The following is a 27,535-nucleotide window of genomic DNA, read 5'->3' as shown; positions in this document are numbered from 1 at the left end:
TTAATTCATTACCGACATTTTTATCTGTGAGACCCTGTTTGCCCAGGAAATTACTCCATTAAATTATATATGTAATTAAGTGTGAAATTTTCTTGACGATCATTTGTTGTTATAGAAGATTATGTTATTATAATTATTTTTTACAAAGTACAATTTTTAGGGCATTGTCAGTGTGCAAAGGGTTAGCTATTGAAAAACATCTGAGTTTATGATAGGGAAACAGTAACACTTCCAATCTACTTTCTAATATCTGTTAAAAAATTAATTTCTGTAGGGTTCTACAAGTAAATACTCCTGAAGTCATGCTTAGCAGTAAGACACAGGAAAATGTGTAGACAGGCCAAATACATAATACAAGTTGCATTAAAAACTCAAGTGTTATTAATCTCAGTTTAATCAAATACTTTAGAGTTGTCATTTACCATCTGCACTTATTCTAGCCTCTGTATCAAGGATGTAGTTTATGCATTGCCAAACTGCAGAAAATATCTGTTGTTTGATTTTCTCAATGAAATTAGTATTGTTACACTTTTTATGTTTTTATTTAGTTTTTGTCGGCATTCGATTCTAGTTTTTGTCAGCTGCTGTAATCCAGGTTTCACGCTTCAGGTCTTTAGATAATATCATCTTATTGAGAATTTTGCAGAAGGATTTTCTTGTTTTCTCGGTGGCTCAGCTAAAATCAGTGAGTGGAAAATTTTCTCAGATTGGTTTTTGAAGATACTAAATAAATCCTGTATCAACCTAACAGACAGCTGCCTTTTTCTTCTCTTCTTTTGTATTTTTGAACATGAAGTAAGGGTCCTATTGATTGGGAGATCACTAAAGAAGGCTAAGCCCCAGCAAGAGTCTTCCAAAAAATGGACTGTGCTAAAATTGCATGTAATACTCTAGCATTTGACACATTAAACTAAACTGAGTTCATAACACATTTTAAAAATAGCTTTCTTTGTTGCTCATTTGACCATTCCTTGCTCCTCCAGGAAACAGACAAGGTTATGGAGGATGGTGATCATGACTGGAAAAGAATCAGCTGACCCATGAAACACTAGGCTGAAGAACAAAATGTGCCTCTAGGATGGCTGGTGATTTTGTCCATTTTGGGGGGAAACTTGATAAAATGGAGTGCAGTTTAGTCATTCCTTTGTAACACCCCTGTTTCTGTTTTATAGGATAGTCTCACTGTCAAGCTAGTCATAAGTGACTGGTTAGAGCGGATCCAAAAGGAGCTGGCTATCGCAACAAATAGCCTCCTTTTAGTTTATATCGTGTTCTAGATTTGGACAGTGTCAAAAGGCTTCTCTAGTTGTGCATTAGGCTTTGGGGGAAGTCGCATAAACTCTATTAGGCCCCTTTAGTATAGTGTGAGGTCACGGAATGACATTTACTATTCTGATATCTATTTTTCTTTATAAAATGGGGATGACGTTTGGCCTGCTGCTCCATGGTGAATCCATGATCCATCAGTATGATTTTTTTCTTTCATCCAGTGCAGAGACAGCTCTTCGGGTTGTCTTGATCAAGCATCTGGCATCAGGAATGCCAGAGAAGCCTTTGTGCTTCCTTGATAAATTCCTGTCCGATGTCAATTTGTGCTTATACATGAACTTGCTGAGGTCCTTTATACAGTAGTATAAAGTTGGATGGGTTAGTGGCACTTATGAATATAGAAAATGATTCAGGATGGCCTTAATTTGATACGTAGTTTGAAAAAGAAAATCATTATTAATCTAAAATCTTTAATGATCTTAAAAATATCTTGATATTGTTAGAGCCCTGCTTTTATTTTAGCTAATTATTTATATAGCTGCCTTATTAACTTAGTAAACAAAGTTTAACTCTCTGCTTTTGGGTGCATTCTTTTAGATTTATGTAGGTAAAGTATATTTTTTTGTTTATTTTCTGAATTTGTGATTGCATCATTGACACATCTCCCTTGTGAAGTAAAGTGTTTAGATTACGTGATCTGGAAAGTCTCTTTTAGTTCCAAAGTTCTTATTCTATGATTCTAATAATTTTCCTTTGACAGATGAAAGTTAAGGGGGAAAGAGGATTTCACTACCACATTTTGTCTTAATTTCGAATTTTTGAAGCTTAATATTGGGATTTCATAATCCTTAAAACCCATCACCCTTTACTGAGAAGCCTTCCCAGAAGGCAAATATAATTTCTAAACAGAACTTCTTAAAAATTAATCTATATTACATTTTAAACAAAGGAAATGGAAAGTGTTAATTGTGAAATAATATGGAAGTATTTCTTTAATGAAGACATTTAAATGTGTTTTAATTCCTCTTAGGATTCAGTGACTTTCAATTTGTGAAGAGAAATATTATCAATTATTATAAACAGTGACTATTTCTCTTCACAAACAAAAATCTGTTATTATAAACACTACAGGCAGCATGGTGTCATGGATAGAATGTATGCCTTGGAGACTGGAAAATCTAGGTTCCATAGAAATGTACTCTGAAATTAGTGTGACTACCAGTAAAATGAATTCACTTCTAATTGTCCCAGGCACTAAGACTTCTCTAAAACTCTGAACTGAAGATGACAGTTCTAGAATAAAGCACAAAAATTATAAACACACTAAGTGGTATTTTTTTAATCCATGAAATAACTTATAAAATTAATTGTAAGTATTAGTAAGTTATACTTGGGTTCTGGGTCTAAGTGATTAGCTAGACAACTAGAACTTTGAATAAATGAAATTATTTTGCTGGTCAGAGTTTATGGGAGGAAAAAAACCAATGACAAGAGACCAAATTTACCAGGGATTTAATTTAAAATTTCCAGAACATATTTTGGTGGGGTCAGTGCACTCTACAAAACTTGCTACAGTGGTTCCATAAGGCATCATCTATAAACTCTTTGGCTCAGCTTTGAAAGTTTAATCTTGCCTCACTCTGTCCAATTCTTATTTCCCACATTTCTCTCCAGTAGATGGGCTTTGAAACCAGGAAAGCCTGGGTTTAACTTCAACCTCTGACATATACTGACTGATTCTCCGTGCTCTAGGCCAGTTGTATGCAGAGAGATCTGGGAGCCACTAATCCCTCCATAGGGGCTGCCTAGGTGGCACAGTGGACAGTGCCAGGCCTGGAGTCCGGAATACTCATCTCCCTGAGTTCAAATCTGGCTTCAGATACTTACTAGCTGTGTGACCCTGGGCAAGTCACTTAACCCTGGTTGCCTCAGTTTCCTCACGTGTCAGATGAGCTGGAGAAGAAAATGGCAAACCACACTAGTATCTCCACCAAGACAACCCCAAATGGGGTCACGAAGAGTCAGACACAATCAAAAATGACTGAACAATTCCTATACGATCTATGTGGCAGCATATTGACTTAGTTTTAAGATGTAATATCTGTTTTATTATACATTTATTTTGTTAAATATTTACCAATTACACGTTAATCTGTTCCTGGTAGCACCCAGGGACGTTGCCACCTCTATGACACTTCTGCTTTTATCAGCTCTCTTTAAGACTGTAAATTGCAGAAAAAGGCATCTGCCTCCATTGGTAGAAGGAATTTCTTCTTGGTTGTTCTCTCCATCTAAGACATTATCTTCCTCTAACCTTCTCATTGTTCCCCAAACAACCTATTCTTGTTTTTACTTTCATGCCTTGGCTTATTCTAGACAGCTGCCTGGAATGTTCACCTACTATACTTCTATCTGTCAGATTTCTATCGATTCTTCAAGGCCCACTGAAATCCTGTCTCTTCTGTGAACCTTTCTCCAGCTGTGCTGATCCAACATTCCTTCCTTCTTTCCTTCCTTCCTTCCTCTCTTCCTTCCTCCTTCCCTCCTTCCCTCCCTCCCTCCTTCCCTCCCTCCTTTCCTTCCTTCCTCCCTCCCTTCCTTCCTTCCTTCCTTCCTTCCTTCCTTCCTTCCTTCCTTCCTTCCTTCCTTCCTGCCTGCCTGCCTGCCTGCCTGCCTGCCTGCCTGCCATATAGGGTATCATAACCTTACTTGCAGGTGCTCTACTCAAAGGAATGTAAATTTTGACCTCTGAAACCTCACAAGATATCTTGGGGTTTCTGGGCTCAATTTCTTTCTTAAGGACCATGCCTTAAACTCAAATCACTCTCGCACTCACTGATTAGCCATCAGTAGGTCCTAACCCAGGTCTCACTTGGTTGTTGTCTGGGCCCTGATGATGTGGAGTGAGTGTAAATGACCATTGTTTCTGTTTTGTCCAGAAACCCGGGGTGGGGGGGGGGAGGGGGGTCTGCCCCTCCCAGATTGATTTTTTTTTAACTAGGTGAAAGAGGCCATTCTTTGCCTCATTTCTTATCTGGCCTTAATCTTTGAATGGGTGTTGCCTCAGTCAAACTTAAGACCTGGGAAAGACCTTAATTTCACAAGGCCAAGGTCTCCCACAGCATCCGGGGTCATCTCCAGTTGTCCGATTCTGCATCTTGCCACTGGACCCACAAGACTCTGGAGGAGAAAGTGAGGGGGATGATTTTGCACAGCCCTCCCTCACTTCAATCCATTTCGTTTACAAGTCTTGGCATCGCCTTCCTGATGTCATCGGTCCTCTTTGAGAACAAAGAACAAACAAGCTGCACTGACTTCTCTGTTTTTAGAACTTGTGTTCTTGGTATAGTTAGTGTCGTGTGGTTTAGCCTGGAATACACCCCTCCTGTCCTCTTGTCTCATAGTATCCCTCTTCAAGATGAAACTTTCCTCACTGCCCCCAACCGTTAGTGACTTCCCTTTCACACTGCTTTGTAATGAGCTACTTTGTAATTTCTTTATTTTTTCTGTAGATACATATTATATAAATTCCTCTTTTTTTCTATTCCCTTAGAATGTTAGCTCCTTGAGAGTAGGAACTGTTTGATTCCTTGTATTTATATCTATCTATCTATCTATCTATCCATCTAGTTACAGATATATCTGTATCTATATATACATATATAAATCTATATATATATCTTCAGTGGTAAGCACAATACCTAACACATAGTATGAGTTTAATAAATACTTCTTATTGCTAGCATTTAATTGTTTTCTACTTGTCTCTTTTATATTTGTTGGAAGCCAAAGTTTGAGGTACTCGAGGCTTGTGCCTCTTGTATCCCCTATAACTTGGGACAAGGGGCTCGCAGCTTGTAAATGTTTTGACGTTGCCTGCCTGATTCCTTCCAGCCATTTGCTCTTTCTGTGTCTTTAGCTCTGCAGAATGGAAGTTGCTCACAAGGATGGACCTTGAGGTGCACTGTAAGTTTCTCAGTTAAAGTGTTTTCTCATTAACCCCAAGCTAAACAAAATTAAATTATCTGAAATACTCCATTAAGAATTTCAGCTAATTGAGGCCTTTCTATATTTTTATGTAAATGCTATAGTCAGAGTCATGACATTTAACATCTAGTTATCTAGAGGGAGGAGAAAGAGAATGAGGGAGAAATTAGGTAATTTAACTGTTTTTTTAAACCAGTTAATGCTTTATTTGTTAGAGATTCTTATTGTGGAGTATAATTTCAAATAAATGAAATACTTGTCTAGAAGCCGTGTTGACTTGGAAAGTCTCCTTTTGGTGCCAAATGACTGGTTTCTGTCTTTTTTTAACTCTCAATTTCTCAAGTGTTCTTTTTCTTAGCTAACTGTTTTATAGTATTTTGAAAATACTTTCTTCATGTATATGGTCCTCTCAGTTCTGAAGTGATCTCTGCTTTGCAGATCATTACTTTGGAAAAACAATACAAGAAACTGAATACATTTGGAAATGTCACAGGCAAAATATAATTAAAGTGAATGTTCTACAATGTACCATGTGTCTTGTTAGTGTGAGTTTTATTATAATGGTTGTACTATTAGAAATCTCATTCATAGCCTTTAGGATCTAGATATAAGACGGACCTAATGCTTGGCATCTCTGTAATTGGACTTAGTAAGTGAAAGTTGTCTAGAACCTAGAAGCAGAGGAAAAGAAAGTAGTTTACTTACTGTTTTCTTCTTTTTTTCCTTCCTCTAACTTCTGCTGTTAGGTTAGACTTTTAAACGAATTTTTCTGTGTATCAGTTTTAAGAAAAACCTTACTTCCCCTGCTTTCACTGCGCTCCCCACCCCAAGATTTTGATACAAGTTAGCCAGGAGTGTTGGAGACAAGGATTCACCCAAGAAGGGGCTCGTAGGTTAATTTATGATTAAATCACAGTCTAGATGAAAAAAAGTTAGTCTTAGAGCATGTAGTGTATAAAGGAAAATAAACCAGAGCTATTTGTCCATGAAAGTGATCCAATTTACAATTTCCATTTTTATCTTCTAACCTGTTTTCACCCAAACACACATTTAGGATAAAAAAACTTTAAAATTAGATTTTTATGAATTTTTCAAATTATTGTTTTATAACATTTTTTCTTACATTTTTCTTTTCATTGTAAGCATTCCTTATTTCAGCTGCAGTGTGGGGCAAGTAGGCATTTGTGAGTTAGGTTGAGAAACTAGCCATTGCTTTTATAATATTTCACTGGGAAAATAGATTCTCAGTTCCACATAACTTGTATATTTTTAAAAATATAAAAAATTTAAATTCAAATGTAAATTAAATTAAAATGTAAATTAAAATGTTAAAAATTTAAATTAAAAAATTTTAAAATATAAAAAAATGTAAAAATTTTTTACGAATATAAGAGCAATCTTAGCAATATAAAGCTAAGGAGGAAAGCCCAATGAAAATTCAATCAATTCATCTATTAGAACTATTTATATTTATAAAGAACACAAAATTTAAAAAAATTAATAGGAACTTTTTCTGTACTCCCTTATCTCTTTTTTCCTGTTTACTTCTATAGCTGTTAGATTTTAAAATGTTATAGTGTACTAGTCCTCCAAATTTGCTTTTTTTCAACTTTGCATTATTTTGTATGTTAGTTTATACTTTGGTAATTAAATACATCTGTTATCTCATAAATGTGGGTGCCTTTGTATTGTTCTTTTCTGTGTCTTCCCATAAATCTTCCAGAAGGAGACCACCCTGTGTGCTGCTGGTGTTCTCTCTGTTTTTTGATGTTATGTTAGTATGGGTGCAGGATGGTTCTAGCCATCGGTAATTTCTTTTTCTTATGACATGATTGGCCTGCTTCCTTTTATGGTCATAAATCCTCTTAGATGTTATTTTCTGTGTGACAGAAGATTTAGAGTTTTTCTGTGTTACACGTTATCCTGATGTTTCTGTGAAATTCTGGATTTGTGAAAGCATTTTAAAGTTCAGGGACTGGTTTGAATGTGTCCTTGGTGACTAAGATCTGAGTTGAGATGAATAACTAAAGTGCTGTAAGTTTTTAGTTGTTTGAGGAATATTAGGGATAAAACGGAAAGTTGAAATCCACAGCTAACTTCAAACTCTCATTTTAGCCATGAAGTGCTACCTTTTCTCCAGCTAAATATTTTAGAGTTCCTAACATTGAGCAAAATTGTACAGATTTTTTTCACCTCTCTCTTCTTTTAGTAACTTCTTTAGAAGGGATAATAAGAAGAGCCGAGGTAGCCACAAGGTAGCCATGGGCTGGAAGGGGAGGACTGAAGGACCTTGAATGATGTACTAGCTGGATTATTGACCCTTGAATAATTTCTTAAAATGTCCCGAAAACCATGCATTACTTTGGAGCATCATTTCAATTTACTTTTTCTTCACTACTCATTGAATTAAAGGTTGATATCTCATTTTCAGATTCTAGATCATTTTGTCGTTCCTTATTGTAAACTTCAAGATTTGGACAGCATGGAACAATAATGAGAATCTTCAAATCCAGATTGGAAAAAAAGTGTGTGTCTTTTAAAACTGTAATTTTTGAAAAGGAGAAAAGAAGTTATAAAAGTTCAAAGAATCATTGGCAATGCAAGAAAATGTAAAGCTCTAGAGACCTGCCTTCTTTCTCATGACCACAGAAACAAAAATCAGCAGACCCACAAAGAGTTAAAGATTCACTTTAGTATTTAAAAATACTCAGTATCACTTTATTCTTCTTTTCCCACAAAACTTGAAACTTACTATGAAAATTTATATTTTAGTTGGTTATTGTTGAAATCATCATTCATTTTTCATCCTCAAATAATTATCATGCTATCCATTTAAAATGAGAATAGAACAGCCTAAGAAGTTGGTGAGAACTTACTCCTTTGTGCAGTGTATCCTCATCTAAGAGTTGTTAAGGCCTTTCTTCAATCAGAGAATTTTAGAGGGAAAGTGACGTTGGAGCGCTTCTATCAAGACATGTTATTTTTAAGTTTCATGAGGGGAGAGACCATAGCTTTCCTAAAATGTATCCACTCTCTCCACCTCCCTGTAGCATGGTGAGTTGAACACTCCATTGAATTTCTTAGTTCTATCTTCATTATGTCATTCATGATGGGCTCCGGCCATTTCTGGAATTAATCTTGAGCTTTGTTCCTTTTGCGAATCTTAACTTTCCCAAGTTTCCCTTTAACTGTGCTATTTATTCATATTCCCCCATCCATAAAGGGCTCAGTGATCATATATTCCTTTATGCGTAAAATATTAGGAAATCTGTGTCACCTTGGGGCAGGCCATTTCACTATCTGGGACCTTGATTTTCTGATATGTAAATGTGATGGAGTTGGTTTAGCTCTCTAAGGCATCTTCTACAGTCCTGATGAATCGATAGCTCCTCATGGAACTTAGAATCTAATCAAGGAGGATCATAAGATGCCAGCAACTGTAATACATTTCAGTTCCTAAGAGAGCTATAGTATCCAGTACCATGTGAGGTCTAAGGGGAGAGAAGGCATTACTAGTAAACTTATTAGATTTTAAGTGAGGCCTGTGTCAGACCTTTTTATCTTCAACACTTGGCACAGAGCCTTGCACATTTAATAACCTGTCTAGATCTTTCAGTTTTCAAAATCTTTTTGGACCCTAACTCTCTAACTCTCTTAATTTGTAAGCTACCCTCTCCAGCTTTGTGTCACTTGTGAATTTGATAAACAGGCCATCTATGCCAGATCATTGCTAAACGTATTAAACCCTGCAGAGTCAAGCATATAGCCCTGGGGCACTGTAGTAGAAACTTCCCATCAAACTGACCTCCCGCCATCAATGACTACTCTTTGGGTCCATCCACTCTGTTTTGAATCCGCTTAACTTGTACCACCAATTAATCTAAATCTCTCCATTTGTCCATAAGAATAGCATGAAAGACTTTGTAAAATTCTTTGCCAAAATCTAAGTTACCTACCTCTTAACCAAAAACTGATGGGCTCAGAGTGCAGAGTGAGATGCATTTTTTTTAATATGGCTGATATGGGAATGTGCTTCTCTTAGCAAGGTATATTTGTTGTAAAAGTTTTCTTCTTCCTCCCTCCCTCCTTCTCTTCCTGCTTCCCTTCCTTCCTTCCTTCCTTCCTTCCTTCCTTCCTTCCTTCCTTCCTCCCTCCCTCCCTCCCTCCCTCCCTTCCTTCCTTCCTTCCTTCCTTCCTCCCTCTTTCCCTCTTCTCTTTCTTGGTGTTTACTTGAGGAATGGGAATGAAAAGCATTTGTTATTTGTAAAAAATTTAAAGAAAGAACATAAATTCTCTCTTATAGCACAAAGGACATGCTATTCAATATTATGACTTTCCATATTGGCAACTAAAGGACACATACAACTACATACAACAATAAAATACATTATTTGCTAGAATCTCATTAAAGTACATCTACAGCATTCCCCTGATCTCATTGTCTAGGAGTCATGTTAAAAAAAAAAAAGATATTGCAATGGCTTAATTAGTCTCCCTGCCTCAAGTCTCTCCTCTCTAATCTATCCTTCACTTAGCTGCCAAACTAATTTTCCTAAAGAGCAAATCCGATTGTGCCACTCCCCTAGTCAGTAGACTCAGCTTATTCCCTGTTACTCACAGAATCAAATATAAACTCCTCTGCTTGACATTGAAAGCCTGTCACAACTTGGTTCCAGCCTCCCTTTTGTCTTAGTTTCTCCAGGACTTACAACAATGCCTGGCACACTTGTAGTGAATACTTTTTGATTGAGAAAATGGAGTTAATCTGGCATAACCTGTTTTGGATGAAGCCAGACTGACTCTTTGTGATCACTTGTCTTTTTCTAGATGTCCGTTAAGCGTCTCTTAATAATCTTTAATTTTGCTGGGAATTTAAGTCTAGCTGATAGATTCCAGTTTATAAATTATATTCTTCCATTAAAAAGGTTTTTTTTTGAAAAGTGGAGCAGTACTTACCCTTTGCTCGCTCTATGGCACCTTTCCTATTGTTTAGCAATCAGCATTAGTTACCATCTAGATCAAGGGTGGGGAACTTGTGGCCTCTCAGTCACATGTGGCCCTCTAGGTCCTGAAGTGCGGCCCTTTGGCTAAATCCAAATTTCACTGAACAAATCCCCCTAATAAAAGGATTTGTTTGGTAAAACTTAGACTCAATCAAAAGGCTGCATTCAAGGACCTAGAAGGCCACATGTGGCCTCCAGGTTGCAGGTTTCCCACCCCTGATCTAGACTGTCTGGGCCTGATAACTTGAGCTCCTTAAGGACAGCTGGCTGCTCCCTGACACTCTCTCTGATTGTGTTAGGTTTCGTTTTCCTAATAGTCATTTCTGTACTGCAGAAATAAATGTTGAATGTAATTGAATTTCCGAGTTGAAGAATTGTAGATTTCTTGAAGGAGGTGATTTTTAAAATTTTTTTTTGATTCAAAAAACCACCATTTTCCCCTTTCCCCACCCTCTTGAGAATGAAAGAAAAATAAAATTCCCGTTACAAAACATGTATAATTAAGCACAACATATTTCTTCATTGACTATGTTCCAGAGAAGAAAATTTGTGTGTGAGCATGTGTGCATGTGTGTGAGCATGTGTGTGCACATATGTAAGTGTGCTCGTGTGTGCATATAGGTAAGTGTGCTCATGTGTGTAAGTGTGCCCATGTGTGTGAGTATGCAGTGCATGTGTGCATATGTGTGTGCATGTGTGAGTGCACATGTGTGCGCATGTGTGTGTATGAGTGCACGTGTATGGGCACGAGTGTGCACAGGTGTGTGTGCATGTGTGTGCGTGTGTGTAAGTCTACGATTGTGTGTAGTGTGCATGTGTGTGAGTGCACTTGTGTGAGAGTGTGTGTATATGTGTGCACATGTATGTGTATGCGTGTGTGCATGTGTGCGTGTGTGTGTATGTATGTGCGTGTGTGTCTGTGTCACCTCTCTGTCAGAAGGTAGGTAGGACATGTTATCTTTGTCCTCTGCAACCCCTGTGCTGAACAGAGTTCCTAATTAAATCTTTACAATATTGTGGTCACTGTATAGTTATTCTCCTGGTTCTGTTCACTTCACTCTGCATTAGTTCATAAAACTCTTCTCAGGCTTCTCTAAAATTACCCCCTCCGTCATTCCTTATAGCACAGTAGTATTCCATCTCGTTTATATATAATAGCTTATTCAGTCATTTCCCAAATGATTGCTGTCCCCTCAGATCCCCATTTTTTGCCACTTCAAAAAGAGTTATACTTTTTACAAATCTTGAGTAAGTTTGTTTTGCTTAAAGCTCATCCTTTCTTTAATCTGTCTTGCTTTTAATTCTCCCTTCTCCACTTTCCCTCCCTTTCCCCTCTTGAATAAAAGATATTTCTGTGTCCATCTCTGTGTGTGTATTCTAGAGTTGGGCTTTAAAGGAAAGATGGGAAATCAGTGGGGAAAAGGGTAATAAAATGTATGGGCAAGGCATGGCAAGGAAGAAAATTGTGGAACATTGTATGAAAGATGAAGAAGAGTCCAGTTTGGCTGAAGCATAGATTACGTAGAGAGAGAGAGAGTAGCGTAAACTCTGAAAAGATGAGTTGGTGGTAAATTTTGGAAGGCTTTGAATGGCATGCTAAGAAAATTGAACTTCGTTCAGTAGGTACTAGGGAGCTATCCAGGATCTTTGGACGGCAGAGTTCAACAGAGACAAGGCCAGATTTCTGCATAAGGAAGGTAAGTCTGACACTAGTCTAACGGTTAGCTTTGTGGAGAGAGTCTATGTGAGAAGATCTCTTAAGAGCTTGTTATATTATTGGCCTATTAGTAGCAATGATAATTGAGAGAAGTCAGATGTCAGTGATATTGTTATACAATCAGCCTTGGGACCTCACCAGGTATTTCAAAGGCAGGAATAGGGAAAGGAAGAAAAAGCTGAAGATGAAAACAAAGATAACACTAAAGCAACCAAGATTAGGAGGGAAGCAGAAAACTGGGAAAGAATTTTTGCAACTAGCGTCTGTGATAAAGGCCTCATTTCTAGGATATGTAGAGAACTGAGTCAAATGTACAAGAATACAAGTCATTCCCCAATTGACAAATGGTCCAAGGATATGAACAGACAGTTTTCAGAAGAAATTAAAGCTATCTATAGTCATATGAAAAAATGCCCTAAATCACTTTTGATTAGAGAGATGCAAGTCAGAACAACTCTGAGGTACCACATTACACCTATCAGACTGGCTAACGTGACAGAACAGGATGATGATAAATGTTGGAGAAGATGTGGGAGAGTTGGACACTAATTCATTGTTGGTGGAGCTGTGAGCTGATCCAACCATTCTGGAGAGCAGTTTGGAACTATGCCCAAAGGGCTACAAAAATGTGCGTACCCTTTGACCCAGCAATGCTACTTGTAGGGCTGTATCCCAAAGAGAGCATAAAAATGGGAAAGGGTCCCACATGTACAAAAAATTTAGAGCAGCTCTCTCTGTGGTGGCCAACTGGAAATCAAGGGGAAGCCCATCAATTGGGGAATGGCTGAATAAATTGTGGTATATGAATGTAATGGAATACTATTTTGCTATGAGAAATGATGAACAGGAAGACTTCAGAGAGGCCTGGAAGGACTCGTATGAACTGATGCTGAGTGAAAGGAGCAGAACCAGGAGAACTTTGTACACAGCAACAACCACAGTGTGTGAGGAATTTTTCTGGTAGACTTAGTGCTTCATTGAAATGCAAGGACTTAAAAAAATTCCCATGATAGATGATTTCTCCCATTCATTTTAATTCTTCTACACAGCATGACTATAGTGAAAGTGTATTTAATAAGAATGTATGTGTAGAACCTATATAGGATTATATGCTGTCTTGGGGAGGGAGGGAAAATAATGATCTAAGTTGTATAGTAGTGATTGTAGAACACGGAAAATGAATAAAATTAATTAAAAAAAATTCCCAATGGTCTTTTAAGGAAAAATGCCTTCCATATCCAGAGAAAGAACTGTGGAATTCAATCGCAGAATATAGCAGATCATTTTGTGTGTGTGTGTGTGTGTGTATTATGTTTTGGTTTGTTATATGATTTCTCCCATTCATTTTAATTCTCATATACAGCATGACTATAGTGAAAATGTATTTAATAGGAATGTATGTGTAGAACCTATATAAAATATGTATGCCATCTTGGGGAGAGAGGGGGGAGGTAGTGGGGAGGGAGGGGAAAAAATCTAAGTTATATGCTAGTGATTGTAGAACACTGAAAATAAATAAAATTAGTAAAAAAAAATATTACAAAATGGGCAAATGAAAAGAAAAAAAAGATTTGAGTATGAGAGATTAAGTAGTGCCATTGCCAAAAATAATAAGGTTAAAAGGAGGAGAAGGTTTTAGGGAAAATACAAGTTCACTTTTGATCATGTTACATGTGAGGTATGTATGGTGCAAGTAGGTGGTTGGGAGTAAAGATGAGAGTGGTCGGCATAGGAAGTCCAGATTTGACAGTCATGTGTATAGAGGTAATAGTTGAAAATGGGAACAATGGAGTTGTCGAGGAAAAGAATTTGTAGAGAGAAGCTGGCTGAGAACAGCTTCTTGGGGATAATCTACTTTATCAGTCAGGGTTAGGAAAAGGAGCCAGGGAAGGAGATGGGCAAAGAAAGAACTGTTGGATAAGAGCATAAGAAATTGATGAGTGGAGTTTTTTCTACTTATTACAATCATAGGTAGTAGAGCATAGAAGGTACGAAGCCGCATGATGGGGCTGAGAGGAGAAGAAGTGATGAGAAGGTTATCTTCTGTCTTTCTGGGTGTCCGTTGTGGCCCTCTTTATTTCACTGCTGACCCCCCACTGGAATGTGGGCTCCTTGGGTGCAAGAGCTGTGTTTATCTTGCTTTATATTTTCAGCTAAGGACTGTGCCTGCCTAGCACGTAGTAAATGGCTTAATACATACTTGCTGATTGATGGAAAGATTATTCACTAATGATGTCACACCCCTAAGATTGAAGTCGTTCAGTTTTGTTGATTTTGTTCATGTAAGTAAAAACCATCATAAAAAAGATTCTCAATCGTCAGCAGCTCACGTTTGGTAATTGCTTACTGTGTGCCAGGCAGCTCTGGGTATAAAGAGAGGCAAAAACATAATCCCTGCCCTCATATTCTAATACGTGAGACATTAGTGACTCATGGATAATCCATAAGAGCTGTGCTTTATCGATTTGTTTAAAAGTAGATTTTGTCTAATTAAACTTGACTTAACCTTTCTAAACTCTCCCCCGTGAGGCCCACTACTCTGATTGGTGAGTGTCTCTCTTGACCCATTAGTCCAAACAGGTTCTCACCTTGCTCTGCAGTCTATTGAACTGTAACTTCCTGAAATCTCCCTTTGATACTCCTGACTTGTTTTCCTCCACCCATATGTGCTCTCAGCAAAGGAACACACTAATGATTCGTTTTATATAAATATTGGAAAATGTAATAAATCATGTCATGTCAGTGGTTAATTGAAGAAATGATTTAAACACCTACTGCGAGCAGAGCACTGCTGAGTGTTGGGGGAAATAGAAGGTTTAGATAAAGCACCTCTCCTTCCTTCTTTTCTGTTCTAGAGTCACAGTCAAATCAGTACCCAAATTAATAATCTATTTTTATCTGAAAAGGTGTATCAATCTACTCTCCTGTAGTTCTCCATTCACCATGTCAGTCACTTTCTAAGCTACAAACTCCAGCTGCCACCACTCGCCTCCTCCTTGTTAGAGTGGAAGGTCCCTGAGGATCTGAACTGTGTTAGCTTTTGCTTTAGTGTTGTATCCCCAGTGCTTAGCAAGTATTAAATACTTAATTAAGTCCTTGTTTATTCATTCTGTAACTAATAATCCTGGATAACAAATGATTTCCACAGACTGTTCACATATCAGATACATTCTTTGTCATTGAAAGAAAAGATTGCATCCTTTGTGAAGTATGTCTGTTGAAGGGGAAGGAGAACTGAGCACCGAGTGTCTCGCTGGGCACTTGTAGCTTTTTTATAGTTACTCACAGTTTCCTCTTAACATCCAAACGCTTGATTACTCAAGAAAGTATCAATATCCCAAAAGATCCAGCAGGTAGAAGGAGTAAAGGAGTAGGAATTGTTTTGAACAGTTAGATTTTTAAAATCTGCATAAGGTGAATAAAAATGAATTTACTCAGACCCTCCTTCTTTCCCCTGTTGGGAAATTAATTGATAACAGAAGAACTGGGTATTGGCTCATTTCCATCTTGTTGCAGATTTCATAGAGTAGCAGAATTCTAGCGCACAAAGGGGCCTTAGTCCAGCCTTTTGTTTTATATTTTTAGCAATGTGTTCATTGTAACCATATTTATTCTACTACAAGACAATTAGTTATAATAGAATTTTATCTGTATTTGAAAATGTTAATTAATATGGGTTGAGGAGACTTAGTCACTCTAGCAATCATGTGATAATAGACACGCCCTTTAGACTCATCACTTACGACCTTTTTTCTTTTTGTCTTCCCTCAACAGATTTGCCTCTGCTGGAGATGATGGGATTGTATTTTTATGGAATGCCCAGGTGTGTGCTGATTTTAAATGGATCGTACAATAACAATAGAACTAAGTATATGAATCAAATTAGATGCACTATATGCTTTTCTGCATTCAGATATTAAACTGTTGATATTTTTGTACTTATTCATAACAAACAAACTCTGATAAATATGTAAAGAAAAAGATCCCAAACATTTCCCCACATTGGTTTAAGCTTCTTGGTTGTAGTAGTGTAGAAATCTCCCTAGGAAGAAATCCCATTCACGAATCCATCTGTTCCTCTGTGTCTTAGAGTCTTGAAGAGTCTTCCACAGAGATATTAAATGCCATGCTTATGGTCAGACAAGCCAATATGTCAGAGGCAGAATTTAAAGCCAGGTCTTCCTGACTCCATGAAGACTTTCTATTCACTATGTCATGCTGCCTTTATATATTCTTTCTTCTAACATAAAAGAAATGTTAAAAATAAAAGAAGTTGAACTTTGTCTTGCTGTTTGAGGTGATGAAATATAGATGAAGAGCTCCTGGAATGTTTTACATTTGATTTTTTGGAAACTGTGAAATGAAATTGGCAAACGTTTTGAAAAGTAGGAGAGAACAATATAAAGTAATGAAAAGGATAGAGACTTTGCAAGTGTACACATCACCTTTTATAAGCAAGATTTACAGTGACTGCTAAGAACAATCTGACAACGTGTAGCTGCCTCAGTATTGTTCGTGTAAGGGTGATATCTTAATCTTTCATCTGGCTTATTCTAACTTTTGAAACTTTTTTCTAGTAGAATTGTAAATGTAAAATATTGAAATCTAGTAGTGGTTTCCTTTATTGTAGTCATGAAGATAGTTTTTCTCCCACCCTGCAAAACTGTGCTTCTCCGTTGTGTTGATTTCCAAAGTCAGAGTGGTCCTATATCTGATGGCACTGAGCTTTACTAGTTTGACAACGTTGAGTATTATTGCTGGCAATTCTGTTCATTGAAATCCTTTGTGGCCCCAGTCTTTCAGACCACTGATTTGTGGTTATTTACATGATTGCTCTTCCACCAGTGAGCACACATAGTGTATGCTTTTTTTTTTTAATCTTCAAGAAGTTATATATTTCATTTAAGTACTGTCCAGTTGTCCAAAGTGAAAGAAATAGCTTAAGCTTATTGGATACGTTCTTAAAGTAGAATGGCATTAGTCACACATATCCTGTTTTGGACTCATATAAAAGCAGTATTAAAGTGTTTTCAATGTAGTATTGAGGTTTTCCTGGATTCCTGAAAGCTGTGCCTCAGGAACTTCCTTTGACATGACCTACCCTGTTGGAAAGGCTGCTGCTCGGGGCTGTGGTGGGTGGCAGATGAAATGACTGAGGAAACAAAGGTTGGACCTTCCGACCGTATCGATTTATTGAGCCATCCATGGTGACATGTTGGTGCTAAAGTATGTTTTTATCGACCGTCACCACCAGGTTTGCCAGACAGTGATGCACTTTGGGCGTAATGGCTCTTGACGATCGTGCACTCAGTTGTGTAGGGAGCCTTAGGTCAGAAGTACGAACGTTGGTGAAATCACAGGTACTTGAAATATTTGTGCTGAAATTTGTTCATAAGCTCTTGAACCACGTCAGCAAGTACAGGGAAGTCTGGGCTCATCTTGGCCAAGTTGTCCATCGTGTGATATAACTGACACCCAAGCTCCATGAAATCGGAGACTGTAGATAGGTTACAATTCACAAATGAATCCTAGTTACAGCACTGTTCTTACAACTGTCTAATAAGTACGTAAGAAGTGCAGTGCTGTTCTGTTAGAAAACAGTCAAGAGTTGCTGGGCTATTCTTAGTTGTTGTTTTTAATCACTTGATAAATTTCCATTTTAATGTAGAATATTGAAAAAAAATTCAGTTCTGTGATATAATTTTGAAATAAAATTTATGAATACTTTCTTTGTGGTGATTCCTCTTAGGATTGTCACTTAAAATTATTTACTGTATGAAATCAGAGCCTATTAACGTTATTTTATTTTTTTCAGACAGGAGAAAAGATTTTTGAGCTCCATGGACATACACAAAAAATAACAGCTATAACTGCATTTCCTTCCTCGGATTCTTATGAAGATAAAAATCAATTGATCTTAACAGCTTCTGCTGATAGGACTGTTATTGTATCCTTAAATCTGAAGGAAAATGAATAAGGGAAGGGAAAGTTTAGGGAGACCAGGGAGATGATGCTTTAGCTTTGAGTTTCTAGAGACTGGAGTTTAAAATGATAATATAATGAGAATGAGTGTATTTTTATTTTTGCGAGACAGTAATAATAGTTTACATTGATATAGGCTTAAAATGTCTTATATACTATCTCACTTCATCACCAGTACAACCCTATAAGCTAGGAAGGATAAGTCTTATTATCTACATCTTATGGATATAGAAAATCAGATTCAAAGTTCTGTACAGGTTTCCTACCTCTAGCAGATCCGGGGCAGAGCTTGAATCCAGGTCATCTGACTGTTCAGGCAGACGCTCCTTCCCCTTCATCGGCCTTTTAACCCACATGATTAGTTGTTTCTCTTGTGAAATCTAGCACAGAACTAGCAAGTTGTCTTTTTACAAAATACTTTTCCAAAGATGATCTATTTCACTTAAATTCTTCTATTTAAATTTAAGGAAAGTGAGATTTTCTTCTAGAACATTTACGTTGGCATTTTCAGTATTGTTGATTTGGATTTCTTTTAACTTCAAGGAAATAAAGATAAGCTGAGCGGGAAGCATATGGAAGTTTTTTGTGTTAGTTCCAAAAAGAGCTGTAGCAGGAAAATCCTTCCATTTTGGCTGATGTGGGTATTGCTACATGAAAGGAATCTCTTACGGTGAGGAAAATAAGAGATGCTACCCCAGGGTCAAAGACGTGACATCTCCAGTTAGTGCTGGGAGGGGCTCGTAAGCTCCTGAGGACAGGGGCTGCGGCTTTTTTGTCTTTGTTTCCCCAGCGCCTGGCCCAGAAGAGGCATGTTTGATAAGTGTCTGTAGATGCCTACATCTGGGCCAGCTTTTCTCAGTCACAGATGAAGAAGTGGAGGCCAAGAGAAAGGAAGTGATTTTCTCAAGGACACAAAGGGAGGAAGAAGTGCAGCCAGAGCTCCACTTCAGGGCCTTGGACCTCAGCTTTAGCGTTCTTGTCAGCCTCCTAGGCCACCGCTCGGCTCGGCTCAGCTCGGCTCTGGGACCTTTCTCCTTGGAGAAGATAGAGAGCACTCCCAGAACACTTAGCTTAAGTGTTAGAGAATTTATAAAAATGCTTTTAAGACCCAGAATCTAGTCATATTTACCCATGTTTCTAATCTTGATGGTAGAAATTTTTTGACAAAGGGTAGCATAGGATACAACAAAATCTCCCTGAGTCATCCTAAGGGGATGGTGAGATGAGTTAAAAAATACTTTGAGAGAAATATTATTGCCTTTAATATATATATATGTATATATGTATTTTCATATGTATATATATATACTTAAATATTGTCATTTGAATTAACTACTGGTATGATGATTTTTAGGGGTCAGTCTAATCTGATCTCCTTTAATGAATCAAGAAGACTTATTTGTAAACAATAGAATCAATTCCTTTACTATTTAAGGGTCTTCCGAGTAAGTTAAATATCTGTTGCACTCATTTTATAGTATTAATTTAATGTAAAATTCTTTCAGGAATAGTACATAATTAAAGTTTAAACTACATTAGGCTGAATTATCCCAAACAGCTAATAGAGGTTAAGTAGTTAAGATTTCTTTATATTTTTTATTCATATCAATGTGCTTGCTCACTTTCTCTGCATATATACATATGTTCATATGTGAGTCTGTCTTGCTGTTTGCTTGTTCATATATGTATATGTGTGTATATATATGCATACACATACACACACATATATATGTATACACACATATATTTATGTTCCAGTTTGGAGTATTGAGAGAAACAAACATTAATGTTCTTTCTCAGGGATGTGGAAAAACCTCCACTGCTTTTTGATATCTATAAACAATTTACCAGCAGGATTTGCATTTTTCACCATAAGAAGACATTTTGCATAATGAGAAACAGGGATAAGGATCAGTCTGGTCCTGCGGTTTCATTGGTTTGGGGAACTTCTGAATTATGAAACATCCTCTCTTACTTTCTTTGCAACTTAAAGAGTCTGAGAAAGGTCATAAAGCACCTAGGTCCTCAGAATGTGAGAGCCCCGAACTATTGACATATATGCCTATTAAAATACTCCTCCTTTTTCCAATTACCATCTTTGTGTGTCCAGATTTTCTTTGTATGCTTCAACTGCAAAACCATAATGCAGCAGATTGAATATAGAAGCAGATCTAAAAAAATCCAATTGTCTTCTAAAGCCAGACATTAAAGAAATTTTCAAAATATGTAAAACAGTGCTATCCTCACTTTTTTGTTTTTGAAAATATATTTTTCATGAAAATAGATTAAGTTAACGTAATAGATTCATTATTATTTTAATGAATTAATATATATTTTAACAATTTTATCAGTTTTAATTTCTTAATATGGTAAATATAGACAGATATAACTCACATAAAACAAAATTCTTTGGGGTCCTTAGTAATTTTCAAGAGTGTAAAAAGTCCTGAGACCAAAAAGTTTGAGAATCTCTGACTTAGAGCACTAAGAAATTATGTGATTGTAGATCATACAACCAGTGTGTGTTAGAGATAGCACTTGAAGCTGGGCCTTCTTGGCTTAATTAATGATAGTGATCATTTATTAGTGTAGAGATACTCTTGATTTTTGTAGGGGAAAGAGAACTGGATCTGGAGTCCAAGGATGTGGGTTCAAATCCTTGCTCTGTCACTACCTGTATGACCAAGGGATTTGATTTACCTCTCTTGGCCTCCATTTCCTAGACTACAAAATTAAGGGGGAAGGTGGAGGCCAAAATCCTTTCCGGCTTCAAACCTACAATTCTCTGATCTATGCATTTTTTATAACTTCGGGCCAAATGTTCTTGTGACTATTTTGAGTAATTCGGTAACAATGTTTTTTGGATGCAAGCTGCAGAGCGAGAGCTACACTTTTGGAGAGACCTGACATGGGGCTGGTTCCGCTTGGCTTGTGTATTTCTCCCAAAGTTTTGTTTTTCAGTTGTCAGGGGGAGGTCAGAAGAAAAGAACATGAGTGCTTGTTAACTGAAAAAAATGTTTAAAAATAATATTTTTAAATATATTGTTGCAGATGACACCCTACTAAGTGAACTAACGTGTGAGGTTGCTCCTATAGCATTAAAGCACGAGAGTTAAAAAATACTTTAAAATGAATTATAGCAGAAAGAAGAAACGTTTCATCTTTAAAACAGTTACGAGCTAGGCCCTTCATAAGAAAGCCCGAATTGTGCTCAGAAGCTACTTAGCATTTCCTTAACAAATTCAGATTTGGGATTGTGACACTGGCAGACAAGTTCAGAAAGTATCATGTTTCCATTCCACAGTCAAGGTAAATGTTGTGGGTGGTAGTGGTGGTATATTGTTTGATTTTGTTGCTTTGGCTGAGAAATATTAAATCACGAAACAGATGATGTGAAAATTCCTCCATTAGTGCATTGCTTTGTATCGACCTGCAGTTCTTTGAAGAGTGTATTTTGTGTGTATGGGGGGGGGGGGGGGGTTGATATGCTTCATCTGTTTCTCCAAGGCTCAAGGGTGAGGGTATTTCCTGCTGAAAGTCATGGGATTTTCTCAGACTCTAATCCAGGGAAGTCTCAATCCTGTGTTAGCCCCATTTATTGAACAAGAATCCCCAGGTGATTCTGCTGCCAGAAAGTATATTGTTACCTCAAAGAAGTGGGTGCCTGGGTACCAGTATTTCACCTCAGATGGTGAGTGAGGGGTATAAGAGTAGGCAAGAGGAAGAAGGAGTTATCCAAGCTTTTATCCATACCTCTAGAATGCTTTAGGGCAGTATGGTAAAAATAAATGCTTGAAAGATCATGCTTGCCAGTTTTATCATGGTACTCATTCTTTGGCTGAAAACATGAGAGAATCCTGGAAACCTTCTGGGATAAGCATAGCTGGACTTAGGCTTTGGATTCTTCATGAATTCAGAAGTGAATACATCTTCTTGAGACCTTGTTCCTCATCTTGAAGGACATTTGCAGCTGCCTGGGAATGAGTTTGTGAGTGGCATGGACTAGCCTGGTGCTTCTCCTTCTCTAGTTGGTGAGTAGAGGAGTTTGGCTGTCTTCTCCTTCATTATTATATTCATATGTACAGTTAGAAGGTTTGGAATTGTGTGTGTTTGTCGAAGAAGACCATGCCATCAGAGAAATGATGACATGACTTGCACTTGACTTTGTTCTGAGTGAGGGAGGGATGTGCAGGTCACCAGCCTCACTTCTCCTTCAGAGCCATCTGAATCTAGTAACCATATATTCATCAGGATGACTGGAGATGACCCAGGATGAGGCAATTGAGGTGAAGTGACTTTCCCAAGGTCGAACAGCTAGTGAGTGTCAAATGTCTGAGGTGAGATTTGAACTCAGGTCCTCCTGACTGCTGCACTGATTCTCTATCCACTGCACTGCCTAACTGCCTATGCACAAAATACAAGCATGTGAGATAGATGGTAGTATAGTAAAGATTGATTTTTAAATGGCTGAATAAAGGGGCCCAAAGAATAGCCTTTAAAGTCTTGATGTCAACTTAAAGGGAGGTCTCTAATCTGTCCTTGGTCAGATGGTGTTTAACATTTTTATCAATGAATGAAGTCATAAAAGCCATGCTTGTCAGATTTGCCAATGCTATACATCTGGAAGTGAAAGTTAATACAATGGATGACACTAAGGATCCAAGAGGATCTTGATAAGCTAGGATGGATTATTCATCAATAAAAGATGAAACTTTAAAGGGAAAAATGTAAAGTTCTACATTTTAACAATGTTGGAAGGAAATAGCTGGAAATTCACGGGATGTAACATTCAAGAAAGGAGCCAATAATAAAACCCACAGTCTTAAATGTATGTACACAAATTGTGAGCCAGAGACCCTGAAGTAAAAAAGGCAAGCTTGGCCTTCTATGAGTCAAGACTAATACCTGGAACATGGCTCTAGAAAGAGTGAGTATTTGTTATTCAAAAGAAAAAGGAGAGGTGGGGGACGTGTGCGTATGGGGGGCAGTAGATGGAGTGGAATTGTTTAGTAAGAATATGTGTCATTTGAGGAGATCCTGAAGGCAGAGAAGTCAAAAACAAATCAACGAGCTATAAATAATGTAGATGCTCATGGAATGAAGGATGGCTCAGCAGACTGTGGAACATGAGTGCCATAGAATGGTTCTGTGTACTGAGGGCACAACAGAGTGGAGAGACGCAGGGAAGCATGGGAAGACATCAGATTGGATAGTATGTAAAGGATTTTGCAAACTGTAAAGTATACTGTGGAAATGTTAGATGTAGCTATTATGGTTACTAATACCGAGTGAACTCAGCAGAACTAGGAAAACAGTGTACGCATGACTTACATCGTATCTATGCAAATGGAAAAAATAGCAACCACGTAATTGAAATTGAGTTCTGTGACATCGTAATGACCATAGTTGGTCCCAAAGAAGATATATAAGATATGGTATCTCTTTCACTTCTTTGCAGAGGTGAGGGACTGAAAATGAGTGTGAAACACTGCGTAGAAATGTCAGTCTTTTTTGGGGGGGGCATGTTGGTTAGTTTGGCCAAATTGTTCTCCTTTTTTATTTGTTGTAAGTGACTCTGGGGGAGAGAAAGGGAGAAGGACATTGGGAAATGTAGGTGACAGGAAAATTTTAATAATTCAGTCATTTTTTATAAAAGGAATAATATCTAGGACTAAGTAGATGAATTGCATTGTGGATAATTATGTTATAATTCTGTTATGGGAGCAAGGAGGCAAAATGTAACTTATTGTGATGCTACTGTGTGCCTCCTCTGTCATCTGCTTTATGTGCTTTCCATTTTCTCCATAGAGAAATATACTCCACCTAAATAAGTACCATATGATTTGACCCTTGGTGTAACTGAGTCAGTGATATGGCAAATGGCTCTACATGGGGTTTTCTACTTGGTCAATAACATTTGTGTACTAAGCACTATTATTTTAAATGGGAGAATGTTAATACTATTACAGGACTTAAGCAGCAGGAGAAACGTGTTTTAAGAACTTAGTTGCAAGCATTCCAAAAATAGGGATCCTGGGAGACTATCTGTCTCTAATTGTATTTTATCTTTCTCTTGACCTTAGGAAGAGAATACCTGGGAAAGTTAGAGGGAGGGGAAGGAGGTAATGTTAAAATGTGAATGGTTTTGTGGATCTCAGAGATGGAATGCTTGTATTTTGTGAACATTTATCACCATTTCCCTAAACATTACCTTGATCATAGAAATGTTGAGATTTACTTAAAGAATCCGGAGAAGTTTAGTTATATTTTTCAGTTTTATCCAAATGGAAATTTTTGTAGCAGTGTGTTGATGTTTTTTGCATTCAGTACATTTCAAATATTTGTTTCTCCAGTGTTTGACAGTTCTTCAGAGACTGGACGTCTGGCTCTCTGGTGGTAGTGACCTCTGCGTTTGGAACCGAGAATTGGACCTTCTGTGTAAGACTAGTCACCTCTTTGATTCAGGTAAAGTAAATACTGGCACTGGAAAGCACAATAGTTCTCCCTAAAACTTTCCATCATTATTATTTGCCTATTAACTGTGGAAAGGAAAAACTCCAGATGTTCTCCTCAACTCTTCCTGTCTCCACCCCGCTCTACCCGGCTCTGAAAAGTCAAAGGACACTCATTTGTTCATTGGATATTCATATGCTTCTTTTCAACATTTAACATCTCAGGCCTGGAGAGATGGCCATAGACCTTACTCCATTGGGTTTGTGACCGTATGAAGGTCTGAAGGCTTACCTCCCATGAGGACAATTGGCTTCAGCACAGACCCTGAAGAAGACTTCACCTTTTAAAAATTAGACTTATTTTGAAATTCTTCTATTGGTAATTCACCAATAAAATCCTGTTCTGAATTTTGGATTGCATATGTTCACCCATTAGCTGTGTGACCATAAGCATGGCTGTGCAATAGAAACAGCCTTGGCTCTGGGGCCCAACAGTTTGGATTCCAGTCTGGTTTCTAATGGTTACTGTCAGTGGACAGGTCATTTAACTTCTCTTAGAGTCATCGTCTTCATCTGTAAAATGAAAGCAGTTGAATTAGATCAGGTACCTTTTAGCCCAGATCTAGGATCGTATGCACCTGACTCGTTTACACTCTGTGTCCTCATTTGTAAAACAGAAAGAACTCTGTCGCCTCGCTATGGTGAAATGACGCACATAAAGTGCATCGCAAGGCTTAGAATGCTGCACGGATAAGTTACTCACTTTCGTCCATGATGAGGATTTATTCATTTCACACAATAAACATATTTGAATAAAAATCCGTACATTTAAGTGACTGCTTGAAAAGGTGTGTTGTACTGTTAAAAATACACTTTGCTAAAGTAATCCAAAGACCTCACAGCCACACGGAGGAGAATAATATTGTACACCTTGTTGAAGTTTGTAGGCAGCATGAGCACTGTGAACCACGTTTACAGCTCACAGTTGGAACTAGCCTTTCCTCTACATAGATATTATAAAATATCAGAAAAATAATGAGATGGCTTAGCACATGTATATACACAAACACTACCAGGTATTGCAATTTAACCTCCCGCCTCAAAGTTTTGTTACTAACAATCTCGTTTGAATCTAGGGCATACTTCTCTACTCTCTGCTATTATTATAAGGTATGTCTCTTCGTTTACATCCAAATTTTCCTTTCTGTTTCTCACGCAGGCCTGTGGTTCTCTCTGCATCTTTTCCAGCAAATTATTGGTAGCTGTTTTGTGAAGTAATGTTTAAGAGCATGTCACATGTATTAATGGAAAAATCAGATACTGTGTCATTCTTCCTTTCATGAGTGAGCCGATGTCTGGGCCTTAGCCATTATGTGATCACAGTATGGGTCAGTTTGTCAGAGATCCCAAGGGGTAACAAAAATCTTTAAATAAGAAGTATTTCATGTGAAGGTGGAATCTATTAGAAAACTTTGAAAAGACTCCAGGCCAGTGAATTATGATGTTACCATGCTCTGGTTTTCCTGTTGCCAGAATGTCAGGCAGTCAGTAGTGAAGAGATTTTGTTATTAGCCCATCTGTTTCATAACACTGCTTTGATAACTCTAACTCCATTTATAGGGCAGTTGTTTTTAAAGTAATGCTAATTCTGTTCCAAGGGACACAAAGAAGACAGTTGTTAGCTTTAAGAATTTGGTCTTCCTGTAGTTGGCCAGTGAGTACAATTAGCTTACTTTCTCATTAGGTATCTTACTATACAATAAAGATAGAACTTTAAATAGAACTCACTATCACTTCTTTCTCAGAATTGTAGCATACCAAAAATTTTGAAGTGTCTGAGGATTGCTACTACACTAACTCCATTTTTAGAAGTGAATAAGGGACAGTTTTGTTGCATGGCCTGGGAGTTGTAGCCATTTGAGCTAGAATTCTTATGAATCACAGCTTTAGGTTCAAGATGGTGAACCTTGTAGACCACCCACACCATCTAGATTTATCTAGTTATAATTAGAGGTATGACAGCAACATATTCCAATATTTTAAGGATCTGGAATTTTATCAGTGTATTTATTCTCACCACTGACTGATTGCAAACATTATATTACTTAATTTTTGGTCTTCAGGACAGCTGGGTTGCTCTGTGGATAGAGTGTTGAGTTGGAAGTCAGGAAGATTCATCTTCACGAGAACAAATCTGGCCTCAGATGCTTACTATCTGTGTGACCCTGAGCTAGTCACTTAACCCTATTTGCCTCAGTTCCTCATCTATAAAATGAGCTGGAGAAGAAAATAGCAAGTCGCTCCAGTATCTTTTGCCAAGAAAATCTCAGAGGGGGTCAAGAAGAGTTGGACACGAGTGAAGTGACTGAATAGCAGCACCTGGTTTTCAAGAGCTGCTGTAGTTGCAAAATCCATCACCCATAGCCAACTTGGTGATGAGCCTCTGGAGGCTAGTCCTCTAATGAGAGATAGGGTCCATTGCCAGGCCCCTCTCTTGAAGCCTAACCAGCTAGGTAGAATCTGCAGAGATAGCCCTCCACTGAAATAGCCTCCAGGAGCTCAAGGCCTTCTTCATGCCATGAAGAGGCACTGGAGGAGGTTTGTGGTGAAGGGACAGCAACATTATAATGGGATAACTGAAGTAGACCTCTGACTTGCCTCCAGACTTTTGGAACTCCTGTTCATCCCTCCTGGGCCTAAGAAAAGTCCTCTCCTTAGGGAGAGGGAAGGCAGAGGCACTTCCTGGGGAGGCCTGAAATGTTTTCTTGCCAGCTCTACCTGGACTCTTCTTTGGGGCTCTGTGGCTGTGGTTATGCCAGGAATAAAGGAGAAGAACATGAATGCAAAAACCTTCTATTGAAGAAAGTAAAATAATGGGCTGGACTGGAATGCTATTTCTTATGGCAGAAGTAAATTGAGGATTTTGTAAAGGGGAGGCTTTCCTAATTTCTGGGGAGGAGGATATGGTAGACTATTATCTACATATTTCATTTCACTTCCAGAATTTTTCACAGATAATTCAAGTAAATAAATTGTCTCGATTAATAATGAATACTTTAAAGAATGCCGTTAACACTTTAAAAATAATATTCTTAAATGCCTGTTCTCAGCTTCAGAGTCTATTT

At 37.7% G+C, this 27,535-nt stretch overlaps 1 protein-coding gene across 2 annotated transcripts in view; it reads left to right on the top strand.

Annotated features, from left to right (window-relative positions):
• The window catches only part of WDR41 (WD repeat domain 41), a 63,168-nt gene that overhangs the window by 10,792 nt on the left and 24,841 nt on the right, over window positions 1–27,535 (top strand). For both annotated transcript variants that reach the window (XM_072606397.1, XM_072606398.1), the window contains exons 3-6: window positions 15,751–15,799; window positions 17,792–17,923; window positions 21,205–21,267; window positions 24,312–24,423. In XM_072606397.1, coding sequence (XP_072462498.1) covers window positions 15,751–15,799; window positions 17,792–17,923; window positions 21,205–21,267; window positions 24,312–24,423 — 356 coding nt within the window. The remainder of the gene's footprint in view (window positions 1–15,750; window positions 15,800–17,791; window positions 17,924–21,204; window positions 21,268–24,311; window positions 24,424–27,535) is intronic.

This window comes from Notamacropus eugenii, chromosome 4 (assembly GCF_028372415.1).
Source record: "Notamacropus eugenii isolate mMacEug1 chromosome 4, mMacEug1.pri_v2, whole genome shotgun sequence".
Lineage (NCBI taxonomy): Eukaryota > Metazoa > Chordata > Mammalia > Diprotodontia > Macropodidae > Notamacropus > Notamacropus eugenii.
Note: the sequence above shows the minus strand (reverse complement) of the source record. Positions and strands in the feature narration are given on the sequence as shown.